The 15,755-nt window shown below is 45.3% G+C and overlaps 1 protein-coding gene across 1 annotated transcript; it reads right to left on the bottom strand.

Annotated features, from left to right (window-relative positions):
- Positions 1–1,380: 1,380 nt before the first annotated feature.
- On the bottom strand, positions 1,381–5,148 carry LOC148774578 (syncytin-1-like). The gene is made up of 2 exons (XM_088829720.1): positions 4,959–5,148; positions 1,381–2,171 (listed from the first exon to the last, which is right to left on the bottom strand). Exons 1-2 carry the CDS (start codon positions 5,146–5,148, stop codon positions 1,381–1,383), a joined length of 981 nt encoding a protein of 326 aa, XP_088685846.1.
- Positions 5,149–15,755: the final 10,607 nt, after the last annotated feature.

Below are 15,755 nucleotides of genomic sequence, written 5' to 3'. Positions count from 1 at the left end.
ATCACTCCATGTTGGAGACAGAGGCACAAGGTTCCTTTTAGCAATATCTGTTAAACGTTGCAATATACAGGCTCTGTTACCCAGTGATTCCACTTTTAGAAATCCATCATTCAGATTACTGACACAGATGTACAAAGAAGTATGAAGGAGAATGTTCATTGCAGCATACATGAAACAAATTATTTGAAACAACGTAAATGATTATGGAAAAAGGCCTAGTTCAATCAGTCATGGTACAGGGAAACAGCGTAACACAAAGCAACTACTGCAGTAAACGAGTCAGCTCATTCAAGAAATGTTGCAGAATGATCTCCAAGTAGGCACCTATTGGTATTAAAAGATATATTTAATCTTGCATGCTTTCATATGCATACTGTATCTCTGGGATAATATAGCACAACTTGACGGCATTGATTTCTTCTGGAACGGGGAACTCAGTGGCTTGAGCACAAAACTGGGGGGAGAGTTTGCACATTTTAAATGTTTTATCTACTAATAACATGAAAAGACTCTGTAAAGGAGTAGAAATTTTAAAATATAACCAATAAAATATGAAGAACTGTAGGGTCCTCTTGTTTCTCCCCCAGCGGCACCGCGGGTGAGAGCAAGGCGTCGGCAAGTCCTCGGCCTCAGATGTGGAGCCCGTTTTGCCTCCCCAGGCCAGAGCGGTGGGGAGGAAACCCCAGGGGGAAGGTGAGCTGGCCACCCACCCCGCAGCCCTCCTCGCCCAGAGAAGGACACTCAGACGTGGTGGGGGTTCTGTCAAGGCAGTTCCGCTTTATTGTTACAAACTCTCCGTATATAAAGGCAAGCGTGGGGGTTTTGCAAGGGGCTTTCCGTGGTCTGCTCCAATCATGTTAAGGGCCAGGTTATCACGCGCTGGCGTCACAATGGAGGTCTAGGGTGATCACGCACTGTTCACATAAGGGGAAGTGTTCAGGGGCCAATCACAAATTTTTGTGATTATCTAAGGCCGCGCCCTCCTGACATCTGTCAGGCGCCATCTTTATGGGTGCACCTTCGTCATGTGTCCTTTCTCAGCCATGCGCCCTATATATCCCCCTTTTTTATTTATTTGTTTGTGGGGTCTTTCTTGGGAGCCATCGGGGGCCACCCGCATGGCCTCGCCAGAGACTCAGGGACTGTGCCTGGCTTAGGTTGCCCCCCTCTGGGGATCTTACCCTTCATTGGCTATCCAGTCAAGCACAGGCCCTGGAGGCTTAAGACCTGGCTGAAGGTCTTTTGGAGGGCTGGCCGGACTCAGGCTTTGTGACGCGGGGCTTGGCCTATAATCGACCTTTGGGATGACATTGGGTGGAGGTATATTGTATCGGACAGGGGCAGGACTAGTAAAGGACCTTGTGTAAGTGCCATTGGACCCTAGACCCATCGTGTGTTGAGGTTTTTGGGCCCTTTATGTCCTAAGCGAGTAGATTGGCTCGTTGGGGCAGCTTGAGTGCCCCCCATCTTAGGCTTGTAACCTATTGGCAGATGGTAGTCAGGGGTCTTTCGGGACTTTGGGTCTGTCCCCCGTATCTGAGCGAGGAGAATGGTCTTCACTTGTTCCCGGGAAATGGTCTGAATCCGCTCCTGCAGGAACTTCTGGAAAAGGCTGACAAGACAGGGTCCAACTAAAAGGAGTATAACAATGATCATTATTGGTCCCAGGAAGGGGAGCAGCCAGGGGAGGAACTGATGCCATAGGCCTTGGGGGTTGTAAAAGTTTTGCAATTCTTTCTTCCGGCGTTCAATTCTATCTCTTAACTCTTTTACTTTTCCCTGGACTGTGCCCGTTTCATTAACAAAGTAACAACAGTCTTCCCCCAAGAAGAGACAGGTTCCCCCCTTTTCCGCAGTGATGAGGTCAAGGGCCCGTCTATTTGGTAGGGCTACTGTGGCCGGTGAATTAATCTGTCTCTGGACGGATACAAGGGACTCTACCACTTGTTCCATGTCTTCATTAAGTTCCTGAAACAATTTGTAATAAAAATGATCAGAAGTTGAAATGCCCCGGGTCCCAGCACCTAGGGCCGTCGCTATGCCGTCCCCAACGATAGCCTGCCGTCCTCTGTGAGGAGGCTTTGTTGGTGACCCCTCATGATGGTCAAAGATCTGATCCATATTCCCTTCATTGATGGTTAGTCCTGAGGCTAAGAAAACCAAGATGCACCCTGTAGGGTCCGGAGGGAGGCAGGAATAGGCATAAGTCCCACAGAGGAGAAAGATCCCAGGTCTGGTGCAGTTGCTTGTACTATTCCATGGGGCCCATGAGGTGCAAGAGTGGGTGTCGTTATAATAGGAAGCATTAGGGGATGAGGTATTAAGAAGGCAAGTTAGATTTGAAGAGGCGGCAAGCAAGACATCGTCAGCGACTGGCCCAATAAGCTGCATGATACTTTCGGTGGTATTGTTGGTTTTGAGAGTGTAATTGCCTGCTAATACCCAGGTGTCAGGCAAAGGGACTGCAATATGCGGTGAGGGGGTTAGTGACATGCATATCCAACATGCCTCGGAGGGCTTTTTTTGTGAACTCTGAAAAAATTGGAAGGAGGAGTTGAGGAGGCAGGTGATGTGTAGATCGTTGGGGGGGGGGAGGGTGCAGGAGAGGCCTCAGCTGAGTGAGTAGGTCTATGCATTTGGAAGGTTCAGGAGTCGCCTTTAGTTGAGTATATTATTTATGTATTGCTGTTGTGCCTTATGTCTGTTAGTATCTTGTATCCCACCTCCATCTGAGTATCCAGTGTAAGTGCGGGGGTAAAAACATATGTTTCTCCCATTTGGCTTATAGCAGTTGCTTGTTTGGCTCCCTGTATTTTGCACGTTAACAGTAGTAAGGACTTGGTCTGTTTGTTGTTGATGTGCATGGTGCATGGCGTAGGGGTCATGCGGTAGCATGAGGAATGGACATAGCTATAATTTCTGAGCAGGGACAGGAAGCAGTGTCTAAAAGCCCGGGGAGTGCCATCAGGGTGAGGCACAAGAAGATCATGGCTAAACCGTTATGCCAGTGGGCAGGTCAGAAGGCGCGAGTGACAGGTCGTCACAAAGGAATAAGCTATTGATAGTAAGCCGCAACAGGCAAGATATCCCAGCGCCAGAGAGAAGTGGAGTGCAGGAGGCCACTCCTCTGGGGCAACAGATGCAAGGCCTATAGCAAAGAGCACACCTAACAGTGCAGCTAATACAAACTCAATGGTCATTTGGTTGTCCGCGTGAAATCAGCTATGGGGTCCGAGGACAGGTTGCAGTTAGGCCGATGATCCTGGGATTTGCAGGTGGCAAGGGGAGAGTTCATCTAAGCCTTTGACAAGGGCTCTTAGTTGCCAAACTGTGACAGATCAAAAGTAGAAGGCGGCCTCATGAACTTTCATGGTTCTTGGGCTGATTGGTGGTTATCCTGTAGATATTTAAGATTCCTTGCTGGTATCCAGATGGGTCTTGTTTCCCCTGTGGGAAACACACATCCAAACCCTCTTCCTGATGTTAAGAGTGGGTCTGGCCCTCTCCATAACCTTGTAAGGGGATCTTTCCATCTAACTGTTATCGCTGGTCTTGGCTCTTGGTTGGACCAGTGTCTCTGCAATGGAGTGAGTGGTTCATTTTTTGAAAAATTTAAATATTTAAAGTAAAAAGGGCTAATCCTAACTGCTGATGAGGGTTTATTCCCCCTTTTTGTTTTTGTAGTTGCAGCTTTAAAGTTTTGTTTTGGCGTTCTATTATAGCCAGTCCTTGAGGATTATGGGGTATACCTGTAGTGTGTTGGATGTTCCATTGTTTAAAAAAATATTGCAAATAGTTGCTTACGAAGCAAGGGCCATTATCTGTTTTTATTTGGGCTGGGAGACCCAGAGTAGCAAAACACTGGAGAAAGTGACTCTTGGCATGTTGTGCCTTCTCTCCTGTATGGGCGGTGGCCCAGCAGGCATGGGAATATGTATCTACAGATACAAAGATATATTTTAGTTTACCAAAGGGGGCGTAGTGAGTGACATCTGCTTGCCATATTAGGTTAGGTTTTAGTCCTCGAGGGTTAACCGCTGGTGATTGTAATGGAGAAACCTTCAAGAATGGGATACAGGACTGGCAGGTATGTATGATCCTCTTTAGATCCTTGATAGGTATTTGTGGGAACCTTTGGTGTAGGCCGCTCCAATTGATATGGGTTAGGTTGTGGAGATCCTGTGCCTGTTGGAGTGTGTATAGTAAAAACCCTGATAATCAGTGGTTATATAGGCGTCGGCTTGCCCTAGAATGTCTTGCCCTAATATGTTGGCATTGAGTCCTTGGCAATTAGGGGCTTGACTAGGCCCTCGGAGCCATCAGGATCCTCCCATTTGAGTCAATTGGAGGATTCCTTGGAGGATGTAACGCCCCCGACACCCGCTAGTTGAGGTCCCTCGGCCATGGGCCACGTGGGAGGAACCTCTTCTTGCCTCAGTATAGTTCTGTCTGCCCCGGTGTCTACTAGACATCTAAATCTTTTTCCTCCTATTGTTATATCCATCTTTGGTCTCAACCCCAGTACTATAGGGACAGTCCATTTGATCTCTTGCCTGGTAGGTTGGGGCTTATTAATGCCCATTAGTTGGTAAGGGGGCCTTCTGGTAGAATTGCACCCGGGGAAGGGCTTTTCTAATCTATCAGATGTCTCTTGGGAGAGTTCAGTAACCTCAGGCTGGCATACCCCAGGAGGAGGGCTTGGGGCTTCCCCTTGGAATGACGGGGCTGGGGAGTGCCCCTCATTTAGTTTAAAGGTTTCCCGTCTTTATCAAATTTGGACCTACAATCTATTTTCCAGTGGTATCCCTTTTTACAACGCGGACAGGGGGTTGTAGCTGGCCCTCTATTTCCAATTCTCCCTGGCCTCAGGGGGCAGTCCTTTTTAAAGTGCCCTTCCTTTCCACGTTGAAAACAATTGCCTGTTTTTTTATTTTTGAGGGTCCCTTCAGGGGAGGCACCTTGGGCCATGGACACCCTGCTGAAGTCAGAAGCGAAAGCGTCAGCTATCACCTTGGTTTGAGCCTCCATCGCAGCCACCATTGCTTGAGTTTGGTGGTGCTGTGTCCCAATATCCTTGGTGGCTACTACCCATCGTTCCATGGATCGATCTTTCTGCCCTGTGCAGGCCACCTTGTGGTCGGAATTCATCCCTTCCCATACCAGCATTTTGACAAATTGATCTCTTAAGGGACCTGGGGAGAATTTTCTTTGCATGCTTTTTTCCACTCTATGAAGGTGGAGAGGTCCTCGTTATTTTTTTGGGTAATGCCGGATATGGGGGGTTCGCTGGGACCTTCAGCTAATTTTCTCCAGGTGGCTAGGCATATGGCCCGCACCTGATCTGTATAAGGAGCAGGGATAGTGGCATTTTGGGGTCCCGTGCTCCATTGATCTGCCATCCCGGATAACATCCCGAAAGTTACAGGGATGACAGGGTTAGCAGCTTGGTTTCTTTCCGCTTGGGCATGACATTCCTCCTTGAAAAAAGCACAGCACTTAATGTAGGTGTTACTGGGGAGTACCGCCTTACATAGCATTTTCCAATCTTGGGTCGTGCAAGGCTGATGAGCTAGACCCTGGAGAATAGTCTCTGCCCATGGAGAATTGGGGCCATCTTCTGCTACCTCCTTCTTGAGCTCTTTTAGGTCTTGGGCTTCCCAAGGGTATCAGGCCGCTGGCTTGTTCCCCCCGGGGTTTACATTTACGGAGAAGGCCTGTATTGAGTCTGTATTAAATGGTGATGGTGTCCCCCAAGGGTCTTCAGGGTAGGTCCTCCCTTTCCATAAGGATTCCCCTAATCTCCATGGGGGAACATTATCGAGCCCCCCTTTGAGAGGGGGCAGCAGAGGGGGGGTACAGATTGGACTTATGAGCTTGGGCCTCCAGGACACTGGGGGCAGGCACTGGGGAAATCTTCAGTTTGGTTGGACTTCTTTTCATTCCCCAAGGGAGGCCATAAGTTATTGGCTATAGTTGGTCCCCTCTCTTTCTCCTCGAAATTTATGGTGGCCCACTCATCATCAAATTGTTCCCATTGCTTTTCAGCGTTATGGGTGGTAACCTCTCCCTCGTTTACCTGTCCCTTTTCGGGGGTGAAACAGGTCTTAAGGGCGGAGATTGTGGGGTAGAACCCCAAGGGTGGCTCCTCTCCATCCTGGATTTCCCTTTTTCTAGCTAGAGTTTGGACCCTATCCCAGGTATCCCATGAGAATAGGTTGGCCGAATCTATCCATTGGATCAATCTGGTAATAGCCCCCCAGACTTTGATGGCCTGGGTGTCGGAGATTTCGAGTCCTCTACTTTTAAGCATGTACTTCAGGGCCTTCAAAGCTGGCTCATCGGTTTTGCTAATGGTAGTCCCCATGGTGAGCAGACAGAGGAAGACACGTTTGCAGAGAGTGTCCACCAAGAAAGGTCCTATGGGGAGTGGTGGTGGCTGAGTGATTGGGCCTGTGTGATGCTTATGGAACTGTGTGCCTTTATCCTTGCACGGAAATTTTCTTGATGGGGGTGGGCGCCCTAGGGGCCTCTAGCCCATTCCATGACCCCCTTATCCTGTCACCGGAGTCTTCAAGTGGCGGGCCTCCTATCGGCTTTTAAGTGCCCGTCCCGTGCCCACAGGGGTTCTGGCCTCACTCTCGGCAAGAAGTGAGAGAAAGAAAGGGAAACAAAAGCGGGGGGGGGGGGGGGTTTTCACCCAATTGGGCTCCCGTTACTAAGTTCTCAGCTCGAGGGGTCTTTGGCTTCCCCCAGGGAGTGCCCTGGGCAGGTAGCCTCAATTACGCCTGAGAGCGATCGTCGTTCACTTAACTCCCCGAGTAAGAGAGAGAGAGAGAAGGGGAGGATGGGAGGGAAGGATTATAGCGCTCACCCATGAAGGTTTCTTTTCAACCTTAATACACCTGCCTTGGGGTTGCACTCCTCGATGGGAGCATCGCAAAGAGGCTCGTGGAACCTTTTCGTTGTCTCCCTTTCAAGACCGTGCGATGAGGGCTCTCTTTCTCCGAGGGGATCCGAGTCACGGCGCCAGATGTAGGGTCCTCTTGTTCCTCCCCCGGTGGTGCCGCGGGGGAGGGCGAGGCGTCGGCAAGTCCTCGGCCTCAGAGGTCAGAGGTGGAGCCTCCCCGCTCCAGAGCAGTGGGGAGGAAACCCCAGGGGGAAGGTGAGCTGGCCGCCCACCCCGCAGCCCTCCTCGCCCGGAGAAGGACACTCAGACGCGGCAGGGGTTCTGTCAAGGCAGTTCCGCTTTATTGTTACAAACTCTCCGTATATAAAGGCAAGCATGAGGGTTTTGCAAGGGGCTTTCTGCGGTCTGCTCCAATCATGTTAAGGGCCAGGTTATCACGCGCTGGCGTCACAATGGAGGTCTAGGGTGATCACGCACTGTTCACATAAGGGGAAGTGTTCAGGGGCCAATCACAAATTTTTGTGATTATCTGAGGCCGCGCCCTTCTAACATCCGTCAGGCGCCATCTTTATGGGTGTGCCTTCGCAATGTGTCCTTTTTCAGCCATGCGCCCTATAAAGACCAGTCCCTGACACTTAACAGCCTAATCTTGAATGCGGAGAGGAGGAATGTCATATTCTCACTCTGTGTACTGTGTGAAAAATACCCCTTTCTGCCCCCTGGAACAGCCTGTAGTTGATGAAGAAGTGCCATAAGCAATACTGGAGCAGAACTAAATGGGCATGCTAGCCATCACACGTGCTGTTTGATCCTCTATTCTAAATGTAGAACTTTGCTCATCCATGCACTGGAGCAGTGGAGTGGAACAAAAGACAAGAGTTTATTCTAACTGCAAATTCCTCTTGCAGGGCATTGTCCAGAACATTCATAAGACATTTGGCCTGGGCCAAAAGGTGTCTTATATTTTGTCCTATCCAAAATCATTTGGAATGAGCGACATACATTCATGGACATTTTGGACAGGATCAAATTCAAGGACCTCTGGGCATGAACTAAATGTATTATGAATCTTTTAGACAGGTTGAAATGTCTGCTAACCACGAATTCCAGCTCCATCCATCATCTTACAAGCTGTGTGATCTTTTGCAATTAAGTGAACCTCTCTGAGACTTACTGCATTCATAAATTAAAGGAAAATAATTATTTCACCAATGATAAGAGCATTAAATGAGATAATGTTTCAGAACAGCAATGGAAATACAATAGCTGTTTAGTTTTGCTGCTACATCCAAAAAGAAAATGTCCTTTAACTACTTTTTTGCTAACCTCTACTTACTGAAGATGATGTTCAGATATTGACAGTTTTGGTGTTTTAGATTATTATTTTTCAGGAGACCTAATAAAAGCATAGATCCTTGGTCTTGGGTTCTGGCTCAGACTTAGGCACTAATTTTTAGCACAGTCTTGGAAAAGTCATTCATTTTGTCTGTTTCAGCTTTTTTAAAGTCTGCAAATAGTATTGTAAATCATATTCATCATAATTGCATCACTTCACAGGGTTGTAATTTGTGAGTACAGGTGAAAAGTGTACTCACACATAACAATTTAAAGTCAAAAACCTTTTAATAAATAAGCCAAAGTAAGTGCCTTATATTGTGTAAAACGTTCCTCCCCAGGATGAGTAACAGGCTGGGGGGATTGTGCAGAGACATCCCAGCTATATGCACCCCCTCAATCCCATCCCTACAATAAGGGATACATACTTCCCTCTAGTAGTATGTAAAGTCTTTAGACACTGATACAAACTCATATTTTAATAGGTCGTTGACAAGTAGTTTTGAGAAAGAGACTCTCTCATGGAAATAAGAACGATGGTTGAAAGAGGTAATGATTGGCCTGGAAGCTAATCGGGGGCAGTGGAAAGGGAGAGAAAAGAAGAAAATCACAATTATTGTGTAGGACTTTCAGGCGTCCACAAAGAACACTGCGGGTTGGGAATCAAAGACCCATCTGCTTCAAATTGGTCAGGCTAGATCAGAATGACCATCATCAAAAGATCCACAAACAATAAACACCAGATAGCATCTGATGAAAACTCTTGCACTGTTGCTAGGAATGTAAATTGATATAGCTACCACAGAGAACAGTATGGAGATTCTTTAGGGGAAAAAAAAAAAAACAAGAATAAAACTACCATACGATCCAACAATCCCACTATTGGGCATATACCCCGAGGAAACCATAACTGAAAAAGACACATGTAACCCAATGTTCATTGCAGCACTATTTTTACAAAGCCAGGACATGGAAGCAACCTAGATGTCCACTGACAGATGAGTGGATAAACAAGTTGTGGTACATATATACAGTGGAATATTATTCTCCCATAAAAAGGAAAGCACTTGAGTCAGTTCTAAGGAGGTAGATGAACCCAGAGCCTATTATACAGAGTGAAGTAAGTCAGAAAGAGAGAAAAAATATATAGTATATTAACACACATAACCTAGAAAGATGGTAATGATGAAACTAACTGCAGGGCAGCAGTGGAGACACGGAAAGAACAGACCTGTGGACACAGCTGGGGAAAGAAAGGGTATGACTAATGGAGGGAGGAGCATTGAAACATATACACTACATACACAAAATAGACAGCCAGTGGGAATTTGCCATATGATGCAGGGAGCTCAAATTTGGTGTTCTCTGACAACCTAGAGGGGTGGGATGGGGTGGGAGACAGAAGCGAGTTCAGCAGGGAGGGGCCACTTGTATGCCTATGGCTGATTCACACAGATGTATGGCAGAAACCAACAGAAAATTGTAGACCAATTATCTTCCCTTTAAAAAAATGTTTTTTTTTTTTTTAAAAGAACCAAAAAAGAACAACAACAACAAAACTTGTCAGGCTAGATTAGGGGAACTTGAACAAGAGATATGCACCCAACAGATCAGGAAAAACCCACCTCCTTGACAGCTATGCAATAGCACCAAAAGCAGGAGTCCAGTTGGTTTCAGATGACTGAGCAGCGTCTCATGGGACTAAGGAAAACTTTGTGTTGGACTTAATTTCTCAGCTGACCAAACTGGCCCTTGCACTTAGTCTGTAGGCATATAATCTTTTCTGCCTAACACAATTATCCGCTAAATTCCCACATGTAGTTACTCTGTACTCAAAACACTGAGCTGAACATCTCCTTATTAAGAGTTTCCCACTAAGAGTGACCATACAACATGAATTTTTTCAAAATAACCTTTATCTTTCTTTCTTTTTAAAAATAGTATCACTTCTTTTTTTTTTGCCACTGTGTAGCATGCAAGATCTTAATTGTTTCCTGATCATGGATGGAACTCATGTACCCTGCAATGGACGTTTGGAGTCCTAACACTGGACCATGAGGGAATTACCTCCAAATAATCTTAATTTCAAACACAGTGTTATTTTGGCCCCAAGAACCATCAAGATAACTTCGGAGTTCCCATATTTGTGCAATTTTTATTAGATTAATCACTCTAGAAAGAATTGCATTTAAAAAAGTGTATGTTAAAAAGGTTTTCATAAAAGAATGAATGTTCGAAAAATATCTAGTTAATCAAAAGGCAACAGTTGTTGAGCCTCAAGTGTCAAAGGACATGTCTGTGTCCTCTGGTCCTATTCACTTTGCAGTGAAAATATTTGGATAATGCCAATATGAAAATCCTCAGGATTTATAGGGCTATAAGGCAAAGCTGATGGCATCAAGGAAAGTAAAGTTTTTCCAGCTGCTTCTGTAAACAGTCATTGTGTCTGCCAATCAAATCACTTCAAGTGTTCCAGTCTATTTAATTATTACATTTTATTTTAACGTCAAAATGAGTACAAAGAGCAGGGAAAGAAATACATGTTATGATCAGAATACTCTTCAAGAAAATTACATATTAGGGATAAAAAGCTCATAGACCTATATTCTTAGCACAGAAAACATGATTCCCCAGTGAAAGTGCCTCAAATTCATAAGTTATAGCAGCAGATGTGGCAGCCAGAGCAGCAGGCTGGGAATGTCAATGCAGCTTGGGAGAACTGTGAAACCGAGGATAAGCAGCAGGCCTTCTTGGATGACAGGTCAATGTGAAACGAGAAACCAGCCTCCATCCGACTCCCACTGCATGGGTGTCAACATCAGAAAATGCTCCATCACACAGCTAGTAGAAGCACAGCCTGATGGACACAGAGCCTGACCTTGCTTCCCCAGGAGACAATCCCTGAAGGTCATGGGTGAGGAATACTGGCAAGGGTCACTGAGGGGGGCGTGCGAGTACAGCTGCTTGCTCAAAATCCATGCTCTAATCAACAGGACTCAGCCTCAAGGGGTTGTCATGCCAGCCCTCTCCGCGGCACTCACTGAACAAATGAAAAGCAAAGCCCAGGAAAGGGCTCTCGCTTTTCAAGATCCAAAGCTGCATGGAAAGGAAAGCATGAAGAAAAGGATTAAAGCAAGGACCAGCATGCATGGGAGGGCCAAACTAGCTGGTCGTGTTGAGCAGCACTTGAGTCCTTTATTGAAGAACCGAAAGAGAGCTCTGCTTAAAAGTGATGTAAAGAAAGGGGAAGAGGAATGGTGGATGGATGGCTGGCTGGCTGGCTGGCTGGACGGATGGATGAATGGGTGGATGGGTGGGTGGATGGATGGATGAATGGATATATGGATAAATAAACGGCAGATGATATGTTTGACTTCCCTAGTGGCTCAGATGGTTAAGAATCTGTCTGCCAATGCAGGAGACCAGAGTTTGATCCCTGGGTCAGGAAGATCCCTTGGAGAAGGGAATGACTACCCACTCTAGTATTCTTGCCTGAAGAATCCCATGGACAGAGGAGCCTGGCAGGCTATGGTCCATGGGGTCACAAAGTGTCGGACACGACTAAGCCACTGTGAAAGGGTAGACAGATGAAAGGATGGATGAATGGATAGATGGATAAATAAACGATAGACAATGTGTTTAGGTTTATAGTTACACCTTCTATCAATAATTCTATCTGTACTTAAAACCACCTCTCTTCATATATATGTAGCCGTGCTTGAGATGCGCCGACTCAGGCAGTCAGCACACAGCCCTCACTTTTACATAATCAGAGATGTTTAACTTCCCCAGTTGATGCTTCAAAACAAAAACCTGCCTTGTGGCTTACTATGATGTATAGAATCTTGCATGGCCTGGAGGCACCTATCAGACTCCCTGGTTTATTAGGTAGCTGGAGGCTGCTAAGATTCAGGGCAAGGGGAGTCATACATCCTGCCTCTGATAAAGGGCTCATCAGCTGGACGGCACTGTGCCTTTAGCAGGTGCCTCAGTGTCCAAGGCATTAAGGCTGTTTATTTTCTGCACTTCCTCTCATCGTCCACCCTGGCCTCCTTCCTCTGCACCTACCCCTGTCCTTTTCATTAAGTTTATTGTCAGTGACTACTAGCTGGCCTGGAAGTGGAGATGTCAAGCTGAGCCTGCAAAGCTAGAAGCTCATGAGGCCTTCCAGCTGGAAAGAAGGAGGACATTGTGATGGGCCTTTCAGGTGGAAAAAAGAGATCTGTTTCTTGTACATTTGTTCAAACTGATTATATACATGGAGGTAAATTCCACCTGACACCGACTCCATTTGTCCTGATTCTTAGCCCATCCTGCGGGGGAAAAAAAAAGACAGAAAAGATTAATAAGACATAGTCATACGATAGCCTACATGCTTGCAAAGAATCTGAAATTAAAGATGGAATTAATGACTTCACTTATTGACTCAACAGATTCTTAGGTTACAGCAAAAGATGTTGTAACTGTACATCTGTGTTCTCTAACAATAACAGGATAAACATTTCAGTTTAGCCTGAGGAGGCTACCTCCATGCTTCTACATGTTTGGATTTCATAAACTTCTAGTAGGAAAAATAGGTATAGGTGAAACTTACCAGTCAAAGTGGTGGTGATAGTAGTGAATACTGTCAAAGGTTGTGACCCTGATTGCTTTATATGGATTATCTTTAAACCCATCGATAACCTTATGAGCTAAGAATTATGACAACAACCTTGTTTTATAGAAAAGAAGACTGAGACACAGAAAGGCCAATGTCTTGTGCAAAATCTCGCAGGGTCAGAAGGTCGACCCAGGCAATCAGACTCTAGAACCTGTCCCCCTTAAATACCACACTATGCTGCATCTCATTATTTTTGCTGATAATTGACCTGTGTAAAGTATTCACTTGAAACCTCCATTGGTTTTGCAGAATATTTCAACTAAACAGAAATGAAAGCACACATTTTTGTTCACTTATCCATATTACAGGTTAGAGGCATTAGTACCACTTTACGAATGAGAAAACTGCAGTGAGAAACTGGTAAGAGGCTATTCCATAATCAAGACAGGGACGTGCTGGATTAGAGTCTTAGAATCTACAGTTCTGATTTCATGTCAAAGGATTAATTCCATCTTCTTGCACTAAACCAGGAAAGAAGGAAAAGGTCAGTTCCTTGCTCTCAAAGTAATAATTACGAAGGAGAAGAATCAAAATGGAAGCAAAAAGGAGATGAACTTGATGTAATGTCATGCTGCTTAAATATTCTCTAAATGATGTCGACTTTAGCAAACTCCATTCCCTTGGGCTAAATCTGAAAACAGACTTAAGAAAGAAGGTTACTGTGAGAACTTTAATGAGTAGAAAAACTCTTTGATCCTATAAAAGCAAAAGAATCTATCACGTTCTAATCGAGTTTCAGTCACTGGACCATAAAGACATCTCTGGGTGTAAATGTGAACATGAAACAGAAATACTCCAGAATAACTCTAAGGAGAAAAACACACCCATTTTGACTCAGACATGATCCCCTCTCTGCCCTACACTTTCTGTCACTGTGAAATGGCCTACCTTTCATAGAAAACCAATAAAACAAAGAATTAAATGACTGCAACTTGCTGTTGATGACAAAATTAGTTAAAAGAAATAATAAAAACAACAGTGTCACTTCATTGCTGTGTACAAAGCATAAACTAAATCAATGTAAACCCTTCCCTAGACCAAAGTGAGAAAATCATATTTTCTGGAATACTACTCCATCAAAATATTCTGGAAAAATATGTGTATCTTATGTCGGAACACATTTAGGAAAAACCACACACCCTTCTTGGATGTCCTTGAAGTCCTTTGCAAACTTTGGGGTCCACTGTAAACTTTTTGAAATTCAAAGAGGCTGTTTCATGGGCATAATTGTCATTAAACCAGTATTAAACAACCCACCAGTCCATTCTGGAGGAGATCAATCCTGGGTGTTCATTGGAAGGAATGATGCTAAAGCTGAAACTCCAATACTTTGGCCACCTCATGCGACTAGTTGAATCACTGGAAAAGACTCTGATGCTACGAGGGATTGTGGGTGGGAGGAGATGGGGATGACAGAGAATGAGATGGCTGGATGGCATCACGGACTCGATGGACATGAGTTTGAGTGAACTCCGGGAGTTGGTGATGGACAGGGAGGCCTGGCGTGCTGTGATTCATGGGGTCGCAAAGAGTCGGACATGACTGAGCGACTGAACTGAACTGAAAGGCGCTGAGAAGTTCTGCATAAAGAAACTTCCTAACTTTCTTTAAAACAGTGTTTCCCAAAATGATTGCTGCTTTATGCCCACAGAATTTTATGGTAAAGTCTTTATTTAGGTAGGGGCAGCATCTGTGGTATAGGGGTTCCTCTTTGTTCCTTCCTCTTCCATAACTGTTTTAACTAGAAGAATCCTCTCAAGCTCATAAAAGACTGCCGTCTTTATGGAAGAACCTATTGGGAAGCCCAGTTATTGCCGCTCCCTTGTATCTTTGGATCAGCCTTGACCATTTTCTCAATATACAGTCTACCACATTCCCAACCCTCATATTTGGGCATCTCAGGGCTATTAAGATAGAAAGTCCTGGACCCCTCTTCCTTGCTCTGACTGTTTTTCTTCTGGACCTGGATTCGTGCTTACCCTCAAATTTGTCCATACCAGGCCACATCCACTAACCTGCCTGATAAAACCTCAGGTCCAAGGTCAGCATGACTCACAGCCTAGTGCCCCCAGTGACTGCTCCTCTTGAAAGAGAATCAGAATTACTGCACCAGTCTGGAAACAAATGATTGCATCAATCACCGAGAGATCTGAGGTACAATACGGATGCACAGATTGATAACATCATCTACAATGCTAAGCACACACAGCTTCCTTAGTCCTCAGTTTACAGATCCATAAAATGATGACTTCCTTACCTACCTTTCTTATAACATGGAGAGGACAAAAAATTTCTACACCAAAGTATAGCCTTTTAGCTTTTTATGTATCATGTCCCTTTGCATCCATATCAACCTGGTTGACATGTTATTATGGCTTTCAATAGTTTACAAAATGATGCTACACATTTATTTTCATTTAATTTTAATAATTCAAGGTGAGGTTGGGGTTATGATGGTGATTTCCGATGAGACCACTGAAGACACAGATGTTTAAGTGAATGGCTCAGAGTTGCATAGCTGGTAAAGAAGGTGCTGGTCGAAGACCCCACTATGTGAGTCCAGGGGTGGAGGACTGCCACTGAAGTCTCCTAGCTAGTGAGCATCTTCTCCTTTGGCACTAGGCCATCGACACCCTGGTGACCCAGTGACCTTCTGAGAATTAGGCTCAATTACAAACTTCCTACACAATACCTTCTCTCTAAATAAAGGAACATTGACCATACAGTTTACTGCTGCTTCCTTCTCATCAAAAGGGAAGTTCAAACAAACGCCTCCTCCGGACTTGCATACCCAAGATGCAATGCCTTTAGACACCCATACGCTTGGGGAGCGGTGGGACCGCTAAACCACGT

This window comes from Moschus berezovskii, chromosome 21 (assembly GCF_049115385.1).
Source record: "Moschus berezovskii isolate FMDL1 chromosome 21, NW_MosBer_1.0, whole genome shotgun sequence".
Classification (NCBI taxonomy): domain Eukaryota; kingdom Metazoa; phylum Chordata; class Mammalia; order Artiodactyla; family Moschidae; genus Moschus; species Moschus berezovskii.
This window is presented reverse-complemented; position numbering and strand designations above follow the sequence as displayed.

What these genes read in the sequence shown, in the direction of transcription:
- LOC148774578 (XM_088829720.1), bottom strand. Translation starts at nt 5,148, where the DNA reads ATGAATTCCGACCACAAGGTGGCCTGCACAGGGCAGAAAGATCGATCC. An exon ending in CAGGGTGTCCATGGCCCAAG is followed by an intron (nt 2,172 to 4,958) that starts GTGCCTCCCCTG and finishes CGGACCCTACAG; the next exon opens with GGTGCATCTTGGTTTTCTTA.